At 40.8% G+C, this 18051-nt stretch overlaps 1 protein-coding gene across 6 annotated transcripts in view; it reads right to left on the bottom strand.

The window, feature by feature from the left end:
- Positions 1–18051, bottom strand: part of LOC102785930 (suppressor of tumorigenicity 7 protein homolog) — a 56826-nt gene that overhangs the window by 1404 nt on the left and 37371 nt on the right. For 3 of the 6 annotated variants that reach the window (XM_035914963.2, XM_035914976.2, XM_087843343.1), the window contains 13 exons: positions 14465–14547; positions 12678–12837; positions 10753–10807; positions 10149–10264; positions 9946–10021; positions 6637–6791; positions 6364–6461; positions 6048–6177; positions 5296–5368; positions 4832–4934; positions 3917–4067; positions 3693–3785; positions 2440–2582 (listed from right to left, as the gene is read on the bottom strand). In XM_035914963.2, coding sequence (XP_035770856.1) covers positions 2440–2582; positions 3693–3785; positions 3917–4067; positions 4832–4934; positions 5296–5368; positions 6048–6177; positions 6364–6461; positions 6637–6791; positions 9946–10021; positions 10149–10264; positions 10753–10807; positions 12678–12837; positions 14465–14547 — 1436 coding nt within the window. The remainder of the gene's footprint in view (positions 1–2439; positions 2583–3692; positions 3786–3916; positions 4068–4831; positions 4935–5295; positions 5369–6047; positions 6178–6363; positions 6462–6636; positions 6792–9945; positions 10022–10148; positions 10265–10752; positions 10808–12677; positions 12838–14464; positions 14548–18051) is intronic. The other 3 variants (XM_087843340.1, XM_087843341.1, XM_087843342.1) reach the window with 3 other exon arrangements.

The raw sequence follows: 18051 nt of genomic DNA, 5'->3' as shown, positions 1-18051 counted from the left end.
GTCACGAAGACGTTTTTTTTTTTTTTTTTGGGGGGGGGGGGGGGGGGGGGGGCACAGAAAGAGACTCCACCTGCATGTGTGAGCTGGGCAGCTGGTGGTTTGAGGATTGCTTCACACATCAGATCTCACATCTCCATTTTAGCTTCAAAGAGCACTTCAAAGTAAATGTGTGTAGTAGTGTTTGAACAGTGTGGGCGGCAGGGAGAGACCTGTCCAAGACACCATGTTAGCATGAAGTTTTATTGGTCTAGGGAATCACTGGTGACTTATACGTTTAGCAGCTCTTGTGCTGCTTTTACATTCAGTCACAGTGGGAACCCGACTTATTTACCCAAGCAAGTTGATGTACTGATCATTTCATCTATTCAGATATTAAAATGAATCATTGAACAAATGTGGAATTTAAATATCGATCTATGAGATCAAAAAGTAAACGTAGCCAGTATCCATGTATTCTCCTTGGAAGCCACCTGTTAAGTTTTTCTGGAGTCAACTTTAGTCGGAAAACATTCCAAAAACTGTTAGAAAAGCCTCATCTGTCCATTCAAGGTTCCCCATAAAACATCAAGTCTGCAGTAACCACCAGCATCTGTGATTAGCATTACTGTGATCTGGTATGTCTTAGTGTTTGAGCAGTATACGTTTTAAAATACTTTTTATTTATGATTTCAATAAATGATTTAAACTTACATAAGCAGGTATGTAATTATTCCTGGTTTCAGACTCACTGATAAATGCATGCAATGTGTTCCTTGCAATGATCTACCTCTCAGCAGGTAGATGGTATCTGCTGATAGTGTCACATCAGGGTGGAGAGATGAGCTCACCCACATTCCAGGGGAGCAACACAGAGCTGCAGGCTTAAAGGAGGAGGCAGAGGGTGGGCAGCGCCCTCCACTGGCTGCTCATATAAAATATGGATGTCTGAAGGTTGCTCCAGTTGCTCCACAATTGAAAAAAAGTATATGGGGGAAGATGTTTGGCTACTATAGGTGTTTCTATCAGTTGGATCCTGTTGATATTTTCACATAAAAGAGACCGATGAGGTGAGCATGTGAATCAGATGAGGGGCAGAGTAAGTCTGATTCCAGGGTGCTAAGGCTGGCTACTAGGACACTGAACTTCAGCTCCCTGGTGGAGTCTGGTGAGGTTGAGAGATACTGGCTCGATATACAGCTCACCTCAATCCATGGGTGGAATGAGCTCTGTGTAAAAGCGAAGCTGACGATTCACCGGCCAGTCGATGTCTCTGCCCTGACCTTTGCTCACAAGCTCTGAATAATGACTGAAATAACAGAAATGAGTTTTCTCTGAAGGGTAGCTGTGTTTAGCTGTAGAGGTTGGGTGAGAAGTTGAGTCATTCAGGAGGAACTCCCTCCCCCTGGCCATTTCCTCCAGCTGGATGGATGGATGGATGGGGCAACTGTTGGCAGTGTGTTTGAAACTAGTTGCAAGACAACACTTGTGGAGGAGAGCTCAAAAGTGTGAGTAATTCTCCCACGTTTGTGATTAAAAATAGATCCAAGAGGACAGTAAAATGCACATTGTTTTTAGGAGCTTGTGCAAATAACACATATAATATGTGAGCATGGTGAAGGTATGACATGTATAGCTGTTGGTGGAGCTGAAGCATGTTTCCTCTGATGGACATGCAAGAGCTGACACCAGAAGCGTGTTACAAACCACATGTGTTTAAAAGCCTGTAAGAGTCATTTGTCATGCTACCTTTTCCAGTGTGGTTTGAAGCGCTCTCTTTTCACTCACAGCTAAAACACAAACTGTCTGTGTGCACAGAAACTGTTTGTTTACTCCATGACCTTTACATCTTTCAGATTTCTACTCTGTTTTGCTGCAGGCTGACAGCCATTGCTGCCCCTTCCTGTCGCTGTGATACCTGTAGCACGCAAGGATGAGTCCAAACAGGAACCACAGGGTGTAGTCCACGACATTTATTTTTATTATTTTGCACATCATATTAAGTTTCATATAATCTACTAATAAATTGTGCTATAATGTCCTAGCTTAAGCTACCCAGCACTACACACAGTCATGGGATTTATTTTCTCCTCTAGCCAGTACAGTCCTTACCCCATTGGTCCACGACACCCATTTAACCATTGAACTGTGTGACTTCAACAGATTCTTTTTGTTTCTGTCTGTGATAAAAGCCTGCATGTCTAACTCACTGTCAAAAAGAGTGCAGCCACTGAGGGTAGCACAAGCAAAAAGGTCAGAAGTCATCCAGTATGTTATTTCACCCGGTATTTTATTTTTTTAATGAAAATAAATCTATGGAGAAAAGGTCAAAGGTCACTGAGTTATTCTCTGAAGACTCTCCACAGAGAAGGACACAGTAATCTGGACATTATCTGTGAAATTCAAGTTTTCTCCTCATTTTTTTCCCTCTGTGTGTGTGTGTGTGTGTGTGTGTACACTCACAGCTTTAGCAAACACTCCCATAAGTTCAGGGAACTGGTGTGTGAGCAGAGCCAGCATGGCAGTGAAGGAGCAGAGACCAGCTGTGAAGAGGATGAAGAAGGGCAGCTCCTTCTTCGGGTAGACCGACACCTCGTGAAACACTGCTTCCACGCAGGACGGACACACAGAAACACAATATTAGCTCAGAGTACGACATTTACACCTCTCACTCCTCAACACAACCTTCACTGGGGGCTGATTTGTTCGTTTTCAAAATCAACTGTAACACTCTTGTGGTAGACATCCACCAGCATCTTCGAGGATCGCGTCAGCTCTCAGCACTAGATGCTTCATGACTAAGCTACCAAACGCTGCTTATTTTAAGTTTCAAAGGAGCTCATTAAGTGTCCTACGCTTCAACTTTATCCAAGACGTGGCAGCCCTGACACTAAAAATGAAATGTAGCTATATCAGATGTGCACATGTGGTTAAGAACCCTTAAAAGGAGCAGACAGTATGGGCATGTACCAGTCAGACTTACAGTCCTCCCATCACATTACAATCGGTATCACAACTCTCCATGATGTTCTCAACCAAATCATTTTTTCTAAAAGCAAAGGTCATCTTTCTGGCTTTTACTGGGTAACTATCAACACGATGGCAAATTTGAGGGCAGGTATCCTAAAGAAAAACAACGAAGGCAACCTTTTCTGGTGAGGAAGTTTAACAAGGTCAAACATCTGACAAAGTCTAACACATAGCATGCTGTCATGTTTGGCACATTGATTCACAATTTAATTTCTTATTTATGTTCAATTTTAATTAGCTGAAATAAACATGCATGTCTTTTCAGAGACACACACAGACCACTGTGCTGCTTCTCGTGGCTGTAGGCCAGCTCAATCAATGAAGGGTTTGTGAGTGAAGACAGACAAGCTTCTGGGCAGACATCAAGACAACACTCACAATCAACCTCTCACACACACACACACACACACACACACACACACACACACACACACACACACACACACACACACTGTGAGCCAAATTCTCAAATGAAAGTGTAATTTAAAAAAAACAAAACAGCCTTTTCAGCACAGATGTTTGACATGAAGCATTTTTTTCTTCAAAGTTTACAACCTCCCAAAATGAATTAAAGGGATTTAAACACAGAAATTTACAACAAGTTCCCTAAAAAATATATATAATATAACATTTTTTGCCCTGACTGCATTACACAGTGTGCACGTGCATGTCAGAGCGTCTCTTACTGGGTAGCAGCTCTCTGTCTGCCGTCTCTGTACAGATGGGGTAAGGATAGAACAGGTGACCCTTCTCCAGAGGATATGGGATCATTCTGAAAGCTACAAACACACAAAAACACAAACAATTAATAATTAACAACGAGCTCCAGAATCATTCGTGTTCAGAAATAATCACCACTAAAATTTTAATACTGTCAGTTTACAGTATTTGTGTGTTAGCATGTACTTACTGCCCTCCCAGGTGCAGTGCAGAAGGTTGAGTGCCCCCTCCACCCTTTTCCAGTGCTGTAGGTGGAAGAAAGCGTAAGCAATGGCCTCGCTGTCGCCTCTTTTCAGAATGTGTTCTGGAGGAAGAATCAGACTCTTCATCTCAAGCAGGTACTGATGGGAACAAGGAGCAGGAGGAGAGAGGAACAAAGGAAGACGAGGAGTGAGAACAAAGAAGACATCTGAATGAGAAAGAAAATGAATTAAAAGTAGCTCAGCATATCCATGAATAAAGTTCAATACTCACATTCAGCCCACAACAAAGCATGACGCAGAGTTACATTATTACAATTCAATGCACCAAGTGTGAACCCCAAGCTGTTTGACTGGGGCCAGCATACTTTCGGCTCCAACATCATTCTGAGACGGGGGTTGCTACTAGCTTGTGTTTGCACGCCGTTTATAAATGTGCTGTGGGTTTACAGCACTGGATACTCATTTATGACCTGGGATCACTTTACATGCACATTTATTTATTTTTTTACAATAACACAAGGACACATGGTCCACCTCCTTTAAGTGAATGTATAAAAGAAAGCACTGGCAGTAGCAAAGGGATCACAGCACCCACCAGAAGTGCCTCATAGGTGAACTACATTTGGACAGAGAAGATATGCTCAACATATCCCACTTTAAGATTCATCACACCAAGCTTAACTTCTCATTATGTATTGCTTGAATTTGGTTCTTGTGTGTTTTTATGTGAATGTTCTTTCCTTTTTTATGCTGCATGTTGTTTTATGTGACTTACACAGGGGCTACACATGTAAATGAGCAGTTCTGCTAAAAGCTGGCATATTTACATCTTTCTTATCGACACATCTCTGTTTAACACAAACAATCTGTGTGCAAGTGTGTGTGTGGTAATCTCAACTCACTTTGGGGACATGAGGATTGAACTCGACCGCTCTGTGGATGGCTTCTACTGCGTTCATCTCTGCTGTGCTCAGCCCTCTCCTGGATGCGGCCTCTGGAGAGAACCTGCACGTGCACGCAGACGGTCGTGATTCTACATCATGAGGTTACTTTGATCCATACCACTCATGAATAGATATAGTAACAAGCAAGAACCAACATTTTACGAAGTGTTAAAAACAAACTTAATTTAAGCAGCTGCAGCATTTATTATACATGCCACACCCTGAACAATCAGGCAGAAAACTCACTTCTCACAGTAACAGCGCTCAAACCTTGTGGTTTCTCACTCTTTCTACATCATCGCTATTCTCTCATTGATACTGAGCACCTCCCTGGAGCCATTTTCAACCCTATCTTAAACTAAATAGCAGTCCAGGAATGTCAGATCCCTGAAGAACTGTATGTGATGAAAAGCAATACTCACTTGTCCGATACCGCCCTGGCTTTGAGCAAGGCTGCTGTGTAGCATATTGTTGCAGATTTAGGTAAGCTAATATCTGTGGAGGAGACAAAGAGACAGACAGAGACAGAAAGGACAGGGTGGAGTTTATTGAATGTGGTAAAAGTTTGGAATTACAGGTAACAGTTCGAGGGGAGGGCTGTATTTAAGAATACTGCAGATGCCCACAGGGGGTTGTGAATGAACTTAATGAGTTTGGGTTTCACGTGTGTTTTGTTATCATATCTTAGACTTTCTCTAAGTGTGATTTGCTCTCTTTTTCCAGTTGTGTCATATAAATATCTATAGACAGGAGTAAAAAAGTAGTTTCAGAACATGCTGGGCATCCTCAGATAACCCCATGCATACTTCCTGTGTGCGTCTGTGCTCTAACGAAGGCAAAATGTCAGAAAAATGATCTTATAAACAATCACCTGGCCAAATGCCTGCAGATGGTGTAACACCTGCTTTACATAATACATCTTAACAGATGCAATTTTTACTTGCAAATAATAATTACATTTTGGCCTGTATGGATTCGGCCCTGCTGTATAAGATATGTGGTCAGAAATGGTCCCACTCTGGCATTTTAGTTGTTAAAATAGCTCGGGCTGCTTGAGGAACAACAAACACTCGACAGGGAATGTGGTGTCTGTACTCGGCTACCTTCAAGTAACTAAATACAGCTTTGTTAGTACAGTTACTGAGCTGCTCACAGGTGGCCGAGTGTCGCTCACCGTCATACTTGGCCAGAACGGCCTGGACGTCGGCGTAGTTCTGGAGCTCTAGTAGCGACTCCAGCAGGTTTTCGTGGATGTTGAACATACTGAGGAGAGGGAACTCCTTCATTAACTGGAAAACACACAACTGTTGTTACATGTAATACCAGACAGGGGGAGACACATGCACAATCAGCAGACATGAGCTTTGGGTCATTACTGTATTACCTCTAAATACTCTGTGACTGTTTATAATGAACCCATTCAGAAATGAATGCACAACACTGTGTGTTTCGGTTTGTGTGGGGTTTTTTCTGGCAGGTTGTGTACTTACATCTCTCATCATTTTAACTGCTTCTCTTGTTCGGCCGAGCTTTCTGGAGCACATGGCCAGCCTCCTCTTTATATACACCAACACATTGGTGTCTCTTCCTGCAAAAACAGAACTTAGCTCAATCAGATCACGCTTACCTGCAGTCCTCTTTATTAAAATGCAACAGAGGCTGAGATGGACCAGGACTACCATTCATACTGTCGCTGCAAACTGCCAGTTTAAACATGATTATTACTGGCTTAGGAAAAGCGTTAAAGCATGGATTACACTCACTGTGCTGGGCTTCATATTGTGTACCATGATGTTGGAGCTGTTGGCTGCGGCGGTAGCAGCCCTCTCCAGCTTTTAGCGCCTGTTTAAATAACCGCTCAGCCTCCATGATGGTGGTGGCCTCCTCCTCTGCCAGCAAGATGTACGCCGTTGCACAGCTGTAGATGGGGATGAGAAGAAGTCAGGGAGTAATAACTAACCTGCTGCATAGCCTCTTATACACTCATTAATTCATTTACCGCCTCTCAGCGGGGTTCCTCGTTTGCCGAGAAAGCGCAGCTTCTTTGAGACATAAAAATGCTCCTGAGCCTTGTGTGCTTGTCAGCAGCGTCTGACAGATCACTGATCAAAGAAGTTTTCCTCTGAGTCAACCTGCAGTCACGGCCTTAATACAAGCTGGGAGCAACATGTAGTGCTGACACAGTTCCTCTGCACTGTCTTGGTTGTCACAAATGCTCCTAAAAATAAACCTGAATTTCATGAAAAGAACTAAAGCTGCCTTCCTTTGAATGATGGAAGCACCCAGAAGGCCAGTCTGTGATGAGAAGCTTCAGATCCGCCCTTGACACCAACGAAACCTGCAGTTTACAGTTTTCCAATTTATTACAAACTGATGTGTGTGGACCTAAAATCAACAGTAGTGTTTGGGACCTGGGGTCTGATTCATGTTTGTGAGCTAATGTTTTGGTAGAAGTTCATAGTATTAGTTTTGCAAAAGCATATTTGGTTGTACGGCATCTACATGGGATTATGTAAATACTAAATATTAAAAGATACGATCAGCTCTTAGTTTTGATTTTCAGCTTGCTAACTGGAGTCAGCATAAAGTCATTATCAGTGATTACAAGTTAGAAAAATAAAAAAATAAAAATGTATTTTTACCGACTCTTCATGGTTTGAGCTAGCAGGCCATTGTGTGCACACCAACACTATTGCTACTCATAATCCTTCTACTTCCTCCCTGCAACTTCATCCTCTTCCCCAAACTGAAATCCAAATTAAAGGGTCACAATTCTGGGCGGCGATCCAGAATCCAACACAGATGCTTGACTGAAAGTGGTCACAGTGAAACTTCCAGGGAGAGATGTATAAATAGCAGCCGCGCTGGAAGCATCACAGTGGTGCCCCAAGACACTGCTGAAGAGAAGACTGGCCAAACTCAAATCAGATGTAGTACTTATGGTCTGCTCATTTGTTATTAGTTTTTATATAAAGGTTCCTTTGATTTCATCTGGTATGTGCACAACATATGTTTGGAACAACCATCAGAAAAGCACCAGTTAAATACAGCTGGTCAAATTGACCAAACTCAATTTGATGATAAGAGATTTAATTCGGAAAATTCTTTTGACTACATTTCTAGCTCTGACAAATATAGGTAAAATATCAAAAAGCCTTCTGAAGGAATAAAACTGAATTTGTCAAAGTCTTGTCATATGTTCCAAGGATGGCCTGATACATTTCCTCTGTATCTCCAGAGAATACAGAGAACAACAGAGCCCTGCAGTGCTAAAGATCCCCTGCTGCTTTGTTGTTAAATTTATGTAATGTCTCTAACTGATTTCTTCTTTGTTGCGGTTGTATTTATTTAACACTGTCCACGGACATAAAATGAATTTCCAGAAGGATCATAAACTAAATTGAAAGAGAGCGGACCAACAGTCAAATCAGGGGAGATCTGACTGTTGAGCCAATCCTGTTGTTGCAGTTGTAAAGTCAAGGTTAATGAGAGATTCAGTTTTATGGTGCTGATTGTGGTAAAATGTAGGTTACTGCTTTCTTTGCTAAACTGTATCCTGTTTTCAGTGCTCTGTGTGGATGAGATTAACATACTTATAATTTCTGGAATCAATACTGAGTTGTTAAAAAAATGTAATGTTCTTAAACTGTGTGCATCCACAGTATAAATACAACTTGTGGAGAAAAAAAATAACTTTTTGAGCGACTTATTAGATTTTACAAGTAATTCTACACATTAGTTTTGTTTTAGTCTTTATTTTCCCTCTTCTGTTTTGTATGATTTAGTTTTATTTCTAGTGGTTTGCCTTTATTAGGGATGGGTATCGAAAACCGGTTCTTGTTGAGAACCGGTTCCCACTGTTTCAATCCCTTGGAATTGTTTGCCATTTTTGCAAATGATTCCCTTATCGATTCCAGTTGCCTCGAATGACGTCACCACGTTGCGGAGGGTCATTTACCTAGCAGGAAACATGGCGGCTCAAACGCTCAAAAGTTTGGTTATACTTTACGAGAACGGATGACAACAGGGCAACTTGCAAAACTTGAAAAGTAGATATTGAATTTAAGGGAGGAAACACTACGAATATGCAAAAGCATTTGCTCACAAAACACACGATGACCTTAAATGAATGTCATGTTTTTAATTCCGCTCCGGACTCGTGAATCTCAACCCAGCAGCAGCGGTAACGTTTGCACGTCCTCTCCCGTTAATGCGGCAGGTAAATAATCAACTAACAGTGCATATTATGTTAGCGCGATCTGCCTTATTACAAAACCTGCCATTACTGTGCATTTAGGTGACCATGATGAGAGAGACAGACAGAGTCTGGCTCAGATGCTGGCAGTTCTCGCTGCAGTCTACCAGTAGCGTCTCCTTTCAGGCCAGGATAGACGAATGTCACCGAGCAGTGACTAAGTTTGTGGTAAAAGGCTTGCACCCGTTTGCCACAGCAGATGCCTCTGATTTTCGGTAAGTGAATGTGTTTAATTGTAGGCAGGGAGATTACTGGATATTCTTGTGTAATTGCTACAGAATAATTTATGTTATACTTTGTTATTGCTACAGAATAATGTTTATTTTATTATTTTACATTTACAATTTTTTTTCCTGGGGACCCTGAACCATTGAAGAGCCGTAGGCTGTGGATCTCTTAAGATCTCACTGTTGGGTTTGTAAAGCCATGTTACTCCTAAATCTCTATCTTGTTCAAAGAGAAGATATAAAACAAAGTTCTAAGCTATTCGACCTTAGTGTTCTCCTTTTTTAAAAAAAGAATCGATAAGAGAATCGAATCGTTAAACAGAATCGAAAATGGAATCGGAATCGTGAAAATCTTATCAATACCCATCCCTAGCCTTTATCGTTCTATACTGTGTGCCATTCTTGTTTTGTTCTTTTTTAATGACTTCTGATATACAGACCATGGCTCTCTCCAAATTCATTCAGACATGGATCTCAGAAAACTGCCTTGACATCTACCGAGATAGCTGCAGAGTAGCTAGACTCTCTTTAAGATTATTACAATTTGCTTTTATTAACACCTTCAACCCATGACATAATTTTAAACTCACTCTTCAAGCTCCAGAGCTTCATGTGCTGCAGAGATGCGAGCCTGTGGGTTCCTTTCTCTCCACGCCTTCTGCATGACTGCCACCACACAGAGAAACATATTAACATATTAATATGTCAAAGGGGTCACACATTACGCCCTCCGCACTTAAATCAAATCACATGGTTATAAACACACCATATGTATGAATGTGTGTGTGCTTACTGGCATCAGCAGGCCGGAGGTGGTCTGAGTCACAGGTGAAGAAGGTTTGATGATCTTGTGCTGACAGGTTCATGTCATAATATGTCAGCGGCTCTCGACCTGTTACCCAAGTATACCTGGACACCAGCACAGACAGAACAACACGCTTTAATAATAAGCTACTGACTTAAACCTTTCCAAAGCACAAAAGCACTGCTAAAGCTCAAACAGAAAACAATTCTGATTGGCGGGTTTACGGCTGAAGAGAAAAACTGGATAATTACAACATGAGGAATCAAAAAGTGGGGGATGACTCAACAGAAGGAACACAGGCAAAGACATCAAAAGGATAACAAAAGAAGAATGGCACATAATAGAGACAGACAAATCAGTAGGGGGAAAGACATAAAAATAAAATCACACAAAGGCACAAGAGAGAAAATAAAGACCAAAACAAATCTGATGACACTCAAGAGGCAGGAAAGTTGACACGAGAAAGACCTGAAAGACTGGAAAAGCAAACGAGAGAAGACACAGATGAGAAAGAACGATGGAAAAGTCAGAGGAAAACTGACTCCAAGTGAGCTGGACTTCAGATGCAGGTTGCTTTGCTGTTGTCACTCACCGATTATATTCGGCTCCGCGGAATAAATTCAGTGGATTTCTCCATACTTTACATTCTGCAGAAGGGAGACACAAAGAGCACAACAGTAGTGATGAGTGTCAAGGGCAAAGTTGGCACTGAGCTTACTCGGCACACTTCAAAGGGTTCGACTGCGCATTCTGCCATCTCTACCCTGCAGCTCCCTGACTGGCACGTGGATCTGTGTGAGAGCATGGCTGACAGAGGGAAGGCCTTCTAACTCCTCAGTGACCAAACAGGCTCCTGCACAAACCTACACTGCTGGCAAGCCTGTGTTTGAGCTGATGGCACTGAACACATCGATGTTGGTACAGGGCTTAACTATATGGGTTTTTATAATATGTATGCACCAATAAGATGTGTGGCTTACCGTGCGCTGATATCAAACATCAACATGACAAGTGCTGCTCAACCAACTAAAAGAGCTCTGCGTGAGCCGAGACGTCCCCTCACTGTGTCACTCAGGATTGAGTTTTGAGAAAATTATGAGAGCAAAAGTTTCAAATGTGCAGTAATCCCTGGAAGCCTAAAGCTCAGACTGCAGACTGACTGCTTCCGCCCACTTTTGGATCTTTATGATGTCAAGATATGAGAGGAGATATCACTAACATGGTCATCTCAAGCACAAACGCTTAAAAAGCAAAGAGAAAATGTCTTCTTTTACATAGTGGATGACCTGCACCAAGGCCCAGTAGAAGATAAATACAGATTATTTTGAATTTTGAGTTATGCAAAGCTCCTCTTTTAGAGTTTAAGAATAAAAAGATTAAGCTGGAAATCAGAATAAGGAGCTCACTTAAATTATTTGATTGACTTTTTTAAAGAAGATGCATAAAATATCCATGAAAACCCAACACACATCGCAAAACTCATATTCTATTACTAACGACTTAAACAGAGAAAATTATTTCTTATGTGTTTATTCACTGATTTTTGTACTGACTGAATAACAAACTGTCCTGCCTAAACAAACATACAAAAGCCTCTCACTGACAATAAAACAGAATTCCAAAGTCAAATTAGAAATAAATCAGTACTACACGCACAAAATTCACGCTTTACCACATTCAATTTCAGAACCATGACTAATCAATCACGGGTCTTCACTGAAAACCGTCTGTGACAAAGACAAATATTAAGCTGCGACATCCATCTCTGAATTGAGCCGAGAGATTTTCACAGAGCAGATTATTAGCCAGCAAACGGAGGATTAGTACACTTGAGCACACATAATCCTATTTCACTCAAAGTTGTTTGGCTGAAAACAAAAGCGGCTGCATCACGTCTCCACAAAGTGTTCAACGACCGAACCCTCGAAAACACGCCGTTAAACTGACTGGGTGAGCTCATTTAACCAAACTGTCACTGCAACTCGTATTTGGTTCTGATTCTTTAATAGACAGAGGCTGTCTGGACTAAAGCAGGCTGGGACTCATGCTGCATTATGTATATGCTTATGTAGCATAAACGTTTTCCCTTATCACTGGCAAAGGAACCAAGGGAATTATTCAGCAGAGACATTTTCCTCTTTTGAAATGAAAGACTTCACAGACGAGCAAATATACATTCAACAGATTAACCAAGATCAAAGCATCACTAATGGAGAAGTCAAGACGCTCACACAGCTCACTCTGGCTGTGGAAGATGCTTCTAGACAAGCTTTAATTTCTTAGACTGCCTTGTACTGCTTACAGTTCTAACAGTACATTTATTTAAAGAATTGTATTTTTCCACATCTTAATGCATCTACAAACAAATCCATTTTCTGCTGCTTTTCCAGGTTAGTGGTGCAGCAGTCTAAGCAGATGCATCCAGGCATCCCTCTCCTCCACCCCGCTCTTTCGGTGGGAGACCAAGTCACCTTTTTGCAATCTTTCCTATAAGCAGATCACAAATGTAGCTCTTACCAGACACACTTTGCCGACTGGAGTCAGCCTCCCCATTACTGGCGTTTGAGTTACTGGGAGAGCTGCTGTCCACTCCTCCCAGCAGGGGGCGCAGGTGGCTCACAGACACCTGCTCTATGAAGGAGGTCCCATATTTTCTGAAATACCACCACTCGAAGATCTGAAAGAAAGAAAGACGGAAAGAAACTCATTCACTTAGCTGCTCATTCAGTGAAGATGATACATTCAAGTGTTCACATTTTTTGTGCACATTCCTCTTAAATTAGCACCTCTTAAAATAATTCTCTCTTTAACCTGCTTAAAATGGGAGTAAATCTACTTTCAATGCCAGCCACACGATTTTTAAACAGAACAAAGTAAAGACAATTACTAGCTAGTAAAGCTGAGACCTCCAGCAGCTAGCTTAAATAGTCGCTATTCTCCATCTGTTTTAACACATCTTTATTACTGTAATCTGAGTGTGGGCTGATTAACCCTGTATCAATGGGAGTCAAGCTTGTGACACAGTGGCCCCGGGTATACTTCACCAATTACCACCTTCAGCCAGAGGAGAGGATCCAATCAGTGAAACCTGCTCTTTGATTGGATGGAATTTAGCAGACAAAACATGGCACTCAACAATAAAATAAATTTTAAAAAATAACATCGATTGGAAAATTTAAATTTAACTTGACTAGTGATTCTGTACACACAGTTGTGTTCCAGTGACCAACGACCAACTCAGTTTAGATCATTCAAAATAACTCAAACAAGTGCCTGAAGGCATTTCCATATGGTGATTTGCTTCTAGAAGGACTCCAGTACTAATATCGAAACGTGATTATTTTACGAGTTGTACAGACTGCCGACTGCTAAAGCCGATGTACTGTGGTGCCTCTGCTTGAAGGAGGAAATGACAAATTTTCATGGGGCTCCTACAGGAATCTTGGAAAACGAGCTAATTGGAACATCTCTCCCACTTACAGAGAAACGAAGACTATTGCTTCGATGAAACCAACTGGCATCCACATTTCTAAATAATTTCACAGAGCATGTGCAGAGCTCAACACCATTTCCAAGCAGCCTACGCACACTGGCCAATCGCCCGCAGGGGAAGAGAGAGTGAGTTAATTAAGAGAGGGGCTATTTTAAACTGTGCACCAACCACTGTTACACAGTTGCCGTCTCTGTGAAGAACCTGAAAAAAAAGATGAAATACTTGGAGCGTCTTTTGTTTAATGCACAGCAATAGAGAGTTCTATTCTCATCTTTTTCCACATCCCAAACAAAACAACCCAGCACGTGTTCTCGGTAATTTAAAAAGCACAAAAACATTCAGTGTGTTGCATTCTGATGCACCAGGCAGCAGAATAAACACTGATAGTGCAGGGAGATAATCTCATGGAGGACCAAATGAGGCTTGATATCCTTTCATTTCAGCTTTATATGACCTGTGAATGTGTGATTAAAGCCCTAACAAATTATATCCCAGACTCATAAAATCACCAGGGGGCCACCTCTGAAAATTAATTTTCTCCTTTTAACATGAAAGAGAATGTCAAGTAAAAGCACACAGTGATTAAGTGAGATTCATCAAGGATGTGATTTTTGCTTAAAAAAATAGATCCATTTAACAGCAGGAGGTTTCAACACTATTTATATTTGATATTTGTATGCTTAAGTATAAACAGGGCAGCCAACTTAAACACTCCAACTTTGCAAATAAAAATTACTGCTTTATTTATAATGAATTTAAACTAGTATCAGCTTCAACAATCAACAAATATAAAGAATGAAGCACATCTTACCAATATGAGTCCTGATATGAGGGAGGAAGTACCTGTCAGGGCCACGTAGAACTTGGGCGTCAGGGTGTTGAGAAACATGCTTACTACAAGGAAGACACAGAAAGAATAAAGACAGATTTAAAAAAGGCCTCCTCGACATCACAGGGGAGGTACTTTTGAAAATATATCTTTAAAATGTTGAATATTCATAAAAAATAGGTCATGTCTATAGAGAAGACGGTAAAGACAGACATCAAAAAGACTCAGACATTTATGGTTCCAGCACATGAAAAGTTATCCGCAAAAACACGTCATCCACATGCAGTGTTTGGCATTTCCCAGAGAACCCTGCTGCTCACACTTGAAATTACGCAACACTGTGAAACGCAGGTAAAGTTTAACTTCAGGGAAACGGAAACAAAACTGAGCTCAACTGGCAGCCTTAACAGAAATACCATATTTGGAAGCATTTTGCAAAGCTTTGTCACGAAAATGTTACTTATAGCACAAAAATGGAACCCTGGATGATGTCTAAATAACTGTTAAAAAGGTTAATATAGTAGAAACAGAGATCGATTTTCTCAGTGTGGTCATAAACTCTGGCTATAGATTCTTAAAGCCTACATTTTAGTCACACTGACAGAGCTGATTATAGGTTGAGATTCTAGCAAGAGTGCACTGCTGGAAGCAGTCCAAGTGGATTTATTTCAAAGTGAATAGTTATAAATCTTTTACAGATTAAAAATGCTGTACAGTTTACAAAGCTAAGCCTTTACAAATCAAATGACATTCCTCCATTTACTATAAAGAAACAGTCAGAGGTGCATACAGAAGCCTTCATTTATCCAATCTTTATTTTTAGTGCCTGGGAAATGCCTCTACTCTGAATCGCTACATTTAAAAGAAAAAATAAATAAAATCAATCAGTTATTCCACTATCACACAGAGCCCTTCACACAGCGATGGCCTGAAATAACCTGAAATATTTTACTAAAATTTGCAGTTGAAGCATCTGTGGATACTCCAATTACTGTGATTAAATATGGGAAAGGGGAATGGCTAGAACCGCATGCACCATAATTTTCTACTAGCAGCAGATTTGGAAGGAATCTTCAACTACCTTACCGAAAAGATCAGCAGCGTGACCTCTGTGCAACTTCAAATGCCTGATGATCTTCTCTGATTCTTTTAAATGTTTGACCAGAACACTGACTCGAGAAAGCAACAGAGAGCCGTCTGCAGAGCTCAGAAAGAAGCATCTACATTAAAATGGTAAAGGCTATAAGACTAAGGCTATTACAAATATAAGGTTCATGGGACTGCAGTCAACCTCCTATGATGTGGAAATGGAAAGAAATCATCCAAAACCATTCAAGCTGAACTCCAAGGTCAACATACGTCATTTCTGATCACACCATCCATCACATTTTGAACTACACTTGGTCTCCACTACTGACAGAAAAGACACAAGAGCAAAATGCATGTTGACAAGCCCCAAAGTCCTTTGGACTGATGACACAAAACTGGAGCTTTTTGGCCACTCAGATCAGTTCTATGTTTACAGGTGGAAAAATGATGCTTTAAAAGAAAATAACACCTCACTGTTGAAAAGGGGTGGGGGTGGTGGGTTTGGGGCATCTGGCACAGTGAACCTGTGCAGGGCAAAATGAACGGCCAAGGCTACCAAGGTGAAAAATACTGCAATGGGATAATGGCCCAAAACCAAAAAAGCTAACAGCACTCAAGAAAGGCTGAGAAATAAACACTGGACTATTCTTAAATGGCCCTCCACGAGCCAGGATCTTAACCTTCTATTGCACATTATGTGAAAAATCTGAGAATTGCAGTGTGGAGACACCGTCCCTCAAAAGAGCACTTGACAGTTACTCAGGAAGAGTGAGCCAAACTACTTGTTGGCAAATGCAGACGAGTCATTGTGAAACACAGAGATCATTGTACTGGAGATCACTGTGGTCTGATTTGTGGAAGGGTATCAACAGCTTTGTCCATGTCTGTATATTTGGGGTGCACTGTATACAGTAAGTCATTTCAGATTCACTGTGTGTAGCTCTGATTTTTAGACACAGTTTCGTTCACATAAATCCCTCAATCAGTCCACAAACAAGTGTTAGCAGCCATCAAGCAAAACAACACACCCTGATTACAGTTTAACAAGACGGCCACACTGCCTGAATCCTGATAGCCTCCAGTAATATTAGTTAGTTTTTAACTATAGTTAAAAACTATAGTTAAACTAAAGTTAAAAAACCAACTAACAAAAACCAACTAAATTTTGTTCTTACTCTTACGTCTACAAATCTTTTCTAGCCTCTTCTCTCATGAAATGACAGCTCAATGGGATAAGAAGGCTCGACTTAAAAAGAAAAAATTGAAGAAGAGAAACATTAGAAAGCAATATTTAATCATGTGTTTCGCCTGTATCTTACAGCACAGCTTTCCACCATCAAACTGACTGCACATAAAAACTAAACTAACCATTACAGCTGTACCATTTTAGGATTGGGCTCAAAGAAACAGTGTGTTTTGTGCTGCAGATTTCAGCTGAGCCACTCTTGATGCCTCTGCGCTCTGTCTGAAACTTTGCTTTTACTGGTGTTTGAATTGAAACATCAAAATGACAACACAAATTTTGTTCTTTGAAAATAGATGTTGTCTCATGGGCAAATGGGAGGTCTCACATCTACCTTCAGTATAAACTTTTCTTTCTGGTGTGTTCTGTGTTAGCTTGTTAGTTTGCAGGTGCTGTCGAGTGTAACCGCAAAAATGGAACCAAATATAGAACTTAAAGGGACAAGCAAGCTGAATTTAACATTTTAAAGGGTTAGGATTGGTCCACGAAAAACCCCAAGAGTCCTCTGCCTTCTGTTTGCAATTTTGTTCTGAGAACGGTGTTATAGTACAAAAGCGACAGCTGGTATTGTGAACTGTGACATTTCTACTCACTCATAATCCTTAATTATTTTCACTGGGCCTTCATTTAGCTCTTCAGGTCATCCACAGGCTAAAACAACCCTTTTAGCTCCAATCCCTTAATAAGCTACCTTGAATTTAAGGTAGCTTCCTTTTTATATGCTGCCCCTCACAAACAAAAGACCAACACGAGGTAGGAGGACCTCCATACTTCAGATGATCATATCAAGTTTCTACACAGACTGTCAGAAACTGAGCAATTACTGCAGACTGAAGCTTGGGCTCCTGGATCTTGGAGAATACTTGTACTGCTCATTATTTCTGGCCATGTTTAATATGAGCACCATTGTAATGGTTTATATATGACAGCGCAGAGGAAAATAAAAAGGCGAATTTGAGCTGGATCATTGCAAAAATGAACTCAATGGAAAAAAAATATTGAACTATTTAAGGAAATAACTGCTAACTGGATGATGCTCACAAAATGGTAGCGAGTTAACAGCCCTTAATTAAAAATCTAGCACCTTTAATTAAGGAGCAAAAAAGCCAGAGGCCTCAGCTATGTGTGAAAAAGTTTTTTTGGTTAAAAATTAAATCCAAGAAAAAGAAACAGCAGTAGCCTCAAGCCAACATTTCAGACATAAAATAATGATTCACTATGGAGTGGCTGAGGATTG

Source organism: Neolamprologus brichardi, chromosome 7 (assembly GCF_056152115.1).
Source record: "Neolamprologus brichardi isolate AB-2024 chromosome 7, ASM5615211v1, whole genome shotgun sequence".
NCBI classification, from domain to species: Eukaryota; Metazoa; Chordata; class Actinopteri; order Cichliformes; family Cichlidae; genus Neolamprologus; species Neolamprologus brichardi.
This window is presented reverse-complemented; position numbering and strand designations above follow the sequence as displayed.